We start from the raw sequence: 6,256 nt of genomic DNA on the forward strand, positions 1-6,256 counted from the left end.
AATCACCTCTAATACCAGATTGTTGTTGGGGGGGGGGGGTAGAAAACACGATTATTCCATGTTACAAGCACATATATTAATACTAATAATAATTCACAAACAACATGAGGTAGCACACGTTACTACATGACGTTCTCGTCACTTCCCACGTCACCAGAACCCGTTTACACCTCCACCAGTCACAGAAATGTTTCCCCTCAACCGCAGGAATTTACCCAGACGCCATTTCCGCGTCCTCAGACAATAATTCCCGAATTTCACCTCCTCAAACCTCACAAGAGATTTACCTCCTCAAACCTCACAAAATATTACCATTATCACCAAAGATTACCCATAACACCATAACATCGTCCCCAAAATCACCAGTACACCACAACACCAACTTCCAAGGTTAACACCACAACCTCCACTCACAAAATGGCTGCCAGTTTGACCTATGACCCCTCCCAACAGCGTCACCGGCACAACTCAACAACCGAATTTCAGCGGACAAGAGCTCTTGGTACCACAAAAGACTCACTAACCTGATCCTGGATATCAAGGTTATACCGCTACACCACTAATATCTCCACAAGCTCACTCCATCACCAATCCACACCAAAATCCTCCCCTGAGAGACGCCTTCCCTCCACCTTTCCTCACGACCTAAGGCGCTCTGATTTTTCCCCTCCTTGGAATGTGTTGTTGCCCACTCAAGCTCCCCTCGTTTTCAACGTATTTCACCTCAATTATACTCCCTTCCTTATACATATAAAGATATAGAGAACTTAAATTATGAAGAGAATAATACTACATGATATAAAATGGGTAAAATAAGCCTTACACTACTTATAACAATAATAAGGATAATGTCCGAATGGCAGGTAACCGGAACACGGGGACACTAAGAAAACGTGATCCCATTCAAGGTAAACTCGGCCAATAACATGACATCCCCTTCCCAAAAGAGGCGTGAGGCACCTGATTAGGATGCCTCACGACTAGGCGGTGCGCGGGACAAGGCATCGGCAATAATATTCTCACTGCCTGTCACATGGTGAATCTCTAAGTTATAGTCCTGTAAGACCAGGCACCACCTCATCAGCCTCTGATTGGAGTTTTTCATTTTATGCAAGAATATGAGTGGATTGTGGTCGGTGAAGACCTGCACAGGCTGTCCCGTCCCTTTGACGTACACTTCAAAATGACTCAAACTCAGCACTAGGCCCAAAGCCTCTTTCTCAATAGTGCTGTAAGCCCTTTGATATGGTAACAACTTCTTAGAATAATAGCCTATGGGGTGCTCCATTCCCTCATGTTCTTGCATTAACACACCACCCACACCATTCTGACTGGCATCCACGTACAATACAAATGATTTTTCATAATCAGGCATGCGCAGCACCGGGGCACTGACTAACATTTTCTTAATCTCCACAAAAGCTTCCTCACAAAGCTTATCCCAACAAAATTTTGACTTCTTATTCAGCAACTTGGTCAGGGGCATGGCAACATCAGAGAAATTCTTACAAAATCGCCTGTAATATCCACTGGCCCCTAAGAATCTCAGTATCTCCTTCCTATTGGTGGGTGGAGGGAGATTTACAATGTCCTTCACCTTGGCTTCCACGGTTCTCACTTCACCTTTCCCAACCTTGAAGCCTAAGTACTCCACGTCAGCTTGCACGAAATTACTTTTTGCTAAGTTGACAGTAAGGCTGGCATCATCCAGCCTCCTGAATACTTCCTCCAGCAGTTGCACATGTTCTTCCCAACTCTCAGTGTACAACAATATGTCATCTATGTACACAGAACATCCCTTCAAGCCCTTCAGTACTCTGTTCATTAACCTCTGAAAAGAACTCCCACTGTTCTTCATCCCAAACGGAAGAACTTTGTACTGGTATAATCCATCCATGGTGGCAAAAGCTGATATGGCTTTTGCCCTCTCAGTGAGTCCTACTTGCCAATATCCCTTTAACAAGTCAATTTTTGTTATGAAGTTGGCACTTCCCACATGATCTATACAGTCATCAACTCTAGGGATAGGGTAAGCATCAGGTTTTGTCACCATGTTAACCTTCCTATAGTCCGTACAGAAACGAAAACTCTCTTGACCAGGCTTGGGCACCAGTACACATGGCGAGCTCCATGGGCTCTCACTGGGCTCAATCAAGTCGTGTTCCAGCATATACTCTACTTCTTTTCTCATGATCTCTCTTTTCTGCGGGTTAACTCTGTAGGGATGCTGTTTGATGGGTTCAGCCTCCCCAACATCCACATCGTGCACCACCACATTAGTTTTTCTAGGTGCATCAGGGAACAAAGAACTGAACCTTTCAATTATCTCCCTAATCCTCTCCCTCTTCTCCAGCTCCATGTGCCACAGTTTATCATTTAAATTCCCTAACACAGCTGAGTTCTCTAGCACCATCCCTTCACACCTGCTCAATTTCACTTCAGACCACTTCTCCTCCGCCTCAGTGGTTACATTTACAACACTCACAGCTCTTACTCCTCCTACTACATCATCTCCATTTTCTCTGTCCCTTTCGTGAAATGGCTTCAGCATGTTTACATGACACAACTGGTTCTTTTTCTTCCTCCCTGGAGTTTTTACAATGTAATTTACATCACTCATTTTTCTCTCAATCTCCCAAGGCCCGCTGAACCTGGCTTTGAAAGGATCACCCTGCAATGGGAAAAGAACCAAGACCTTGTCCCCAGGCTGGAAAGATCTGGCCCTCGCCTTCTTGTCATACCAGCCTTTCATTTCACTCTGACTATTTTTCAGATTTTCCCGAGCAATTTCCCTAGCTCTCATCAATCTGTCCTTGAAATCAGATACATATTTCACCACAGTATGAGGCTCCTCTACTCCTAACCATTTTTCTTTCACCATCCTTAAAGGACCGTTCACCTCATGGCCATACACTAACTCAAATGGGCTGAAACCAGTTGACTCCTGCACACTGTCCCTTAACGCGAATAAGGCTAGTGGCCATGCCTCATCCCACTGAACACTCATCTCCTCACAATACATCCTGAGAGTGTTTTTGAGAGTTTGGTGAAATCTTTCTACACAACCCTGAGACTGAGGGTGATAAGCACTCGACAGTCTCTGTTCAATCTTTAGACCCCTTAGGATTTCCTTGAACGCACGAGAAGTGAAATTACTTCCCTGGTCTGACTGCAACACCTTAGGGATTCCCACCCAGGAGAAAAATTTCACCAGTTCCCTCACAATGTTTTTAGAGTTTATACTCCTGAGGGGAATGGCCTCAGGAAACCTGGATGACATACACATAATAGTCAGCAAGTACTGGTTCCCCCTCCGGGTCCTTGGTAAAGGACCTACACAGTCTATCACCACCTTACTGAATGGTTCTTCGACCACAGGTATAGGATGAAGGGGGGCAGGGCGAATCACCTGGTTCGGCTTGCCCACCTTCTGACACAAACCACAAGTTTTACAAAACTCTTTCACATCACCCCTCACTCTGGGCCAGTAAAAATGACACAGGATCTTTCCTAGGGTTTTTCTGACCCCCAGGTGTCCTGCCAGATTACCTTCGTGTGCCATCTCCAAAATTTTCTTCCTATGCACCCATGGCACCACAATCTGCCTTTTCACCATCCAGTGATCGGAGGTTGGGGCTGTCAGGGGCCTCCAACTTCTCATTAATACCCCGTTATTCACGTAATAGCCCACGTACTCATTGTCAAGCTCACCCAGCCTGTTAGCCTCATTCCAAGCAGACTTCAAGCTTTCATCACTCTCCTGAGCTTTTATCAACTCGTTCTTTTCTACCAGAAAATCAAGGTTGGGCCCCACCTGACCTACAACCGGTCCACCACTCGCGCACTCCGGGTTAGTTCCTTTTTCATCAGGTTCCTCAAACAGAACGCCCAGGCCTTCGTCCTCCTGCGTTGCTCCCTCGGCGTCCATGCGTTCTTTCCGGGCCATCGCTCGGGTCACTGCGCAGACTGGGAACAATTCAGGCACCTCTGCTTCCCCATCTGTTGAGTGAGGGACTGCTGCTGGAGTGGTGGTTTCCGTCATCCCTATCAGAGGATTGTCTACCATCTGAAGTTTAGGGATAACTCGACCTCCAGCCAGGTCGTTCCCAACCAGCATATCCACTCCATCTACGGGCAGTGCCTCCTTCACTCCCACCGTCACCTCTCCAGTGACGTATCCACAGTCCAGCCAAACTTTGTGCAGGGGAATACTGAACTTGCCTCCTGCACCCTTGCATGAGACCTCTCTGCCAGTGCTGGTCTCCTCATTCCATGGGAGTACACTACTTAAGATCAGGCTCTGGTTAGCTCCCGTATCCCGAAGGATTCTGATCACCTTCTCTGGACTTCCCTCCACTTTCACTGTGCCCTTACTGGTGAAGTGCTCAAAGCCCTCATCTTTCGGCGGCTCCTCTTGTATCTCTGCATTCATATTCTCCACATACTTTATCAGGTCTCTTTGGGCGGCAACTGCTCCCACTGGCTTCGGCCGTCCCTTCGGACACTGGAACTTCCTATGCCCGCTACTTCCACATCCAAGGCACTTAACTGCACCTTCATCCCCACTACCCTTCTGGTAATAGGTAATGCTCCTGGGCCTACTCCCATAGGGCGCAGACCTCATGTTGTGGTCGGCTGGCGGGGGCATGGTGTAAGTGTGGGGAAAACTATAGTTGTTAGGGCGGGGCTGGTTTGATCTGTGGACTGATGTCGAGCTCATCTGACTGTCATTCTTATATCTCTGATGACCATCATTTCTGCTGGAGAATGGCTTTCTCCCTTTATGGTGTTCATCTCCGTTCATCCCACGGACCGCACAGTACTTGTCAGCTCTGCGTCCGGCTTCCATCACGTCTTTCACGTCGTGTGATGCGAGCTCACATCTTACACTAAGGGGCATTTGGCTCATAAATTGTTCCATCTGTATAACTCCTTTTACCTCTTCAAGCGTAGTGGCTTCCTCGGCCTTCAGCCACCGATCCAGTTTAAGGATAACCTCTCGAGCCATCCCGAGATAAGTATCACCTGGGCGTTTTGTCGTCCTGCGGAACCTTTCCCGGTACACATCCGGACATAGAAGGGTTGATCCCAACACCGCTTCCTTTACCACTTCATAATCACGCGCCTCTTGCTCACTCAAATTCACATATACCGCTCGGGCCCTTCCCTCAAATTTAGACTGGACTATTATTGCCCAATCATTTTCATCCCATCCCATCATCTTTGCAGCTTTTTCAAATTGAAAAAAGAAGTTTCCTTCCTCCCCTTCCACAAAGTTAGGCATACTGATGGCCCTTCTCTCTAAATCCCCGTTGCCTTGAGCACCATTTCCTACCCTGGTCCCGTTCACTTTATTTTTACTTTCTGCTCTAATTTTTTCTATCTCAATCTCCTTTTGCATCTGTATTTGCTCCCTCTTTAACTCCATCTCTTGCTGCTTCTGTTCCCTCTTTAACTCCATCTCTTGCTGTTTCTGTTCCTTCTGCATCTGTATTTGAAGTTTCATTAACTCAAATTTTTCACTACTAGAAAGGCCATCTGTTCCACCAAAAGCACCCAGGTTTATCTCACTGACCCCAGCACCTTCCCCTACACTCTCCTCATCATTATCCTCACTTTCACCACCATCATTTTCAAACCAGCTCCTCTCCACAAGAGCATTTTTTAACTCCGCCTGCATTTCCTCCTTTTTCTTGGATTTCAACTCCACTTGAAACCTCTCAGCCACTGAACACAATTCCTCCTTGGTTAGTGTGTACAGATCATGCACACTTCTCGACAGAAGGAACATCTCAACACGTCTAGCGGCCATGATTACAATCACTACACTCCACAAAATATTCACAAAATATTCCTCCAAATATTCACCACAATAAATGCACAGTTTTAAAGAAATATTTCACACAGGTAAATTCCTCCCAACAACAATCACCATGTAACACTCGTTACACCCCACAAATGTTCAAAAATCCCGGACGGGCCCCCATATTCTGTCACGATCGCCTACTTACCTGCGATCGTACGATACCGGTTATCTCTCCAAGAAAGTGGACGTTACACTGATCCCGGAAAGTTTTAAAGGTCTGGATTTTTAAAGGCTTCGAGTGCCTACCCGACCTATCCGAAATCGTCAGAATTATCTCTTACTCCACCTTTACCTTGACCCAGCACACCTGGAATCACCTCTAATACCAGATTGTTGTTGGGGGGGGGGGGTAGAAAACACGATTATTCCATGTTACAAGCACATATATTA

General features: G+C 46.5%; 1 protein-coding gene across 1 annotated transcript; it reads right to left on the reverse strand.

The window, feature by feature from the left end:
- Nucleotides 1–964: 964 nt before the first annotated feature.
- Nucleotides 965–5,812, reverse strand: LOC135089382 (uncharacterized). Its single transcript, XM_063984946.1, has 3 exons — nt 5,584–5,812; nt 1,586–5,109; nt 965–1,057 (listed from the first exon to the last, which is right to left on the reverse strand). Exons 1-3 carry the CDS (start codon nt 5,810–5,812, stop codon nt 965–967), a joined length of 3,846 nt encoding a protein of 1,281 aa, XP_063841016.1.
- Between the last annotated feature and the right edge of the window lie 444 nt (nt 5,813–6,256).

Source organism: Scylla paramamosain, chromosome 32, assembly GCF_035594125.1.
Source record: "Scylla paramamosain isolate STU-SP2022 chromosome 32, ASM3559412v1, whole genome shotgun sequence".
In the NCBI taxonomy this organism is placed as follows: domain Eukaryota; kingdom Metazoa; phylum Arthropoda; class Malacostraca; order Decapoda; family Portunidae; genus Scylla; species Scylla paramamosain.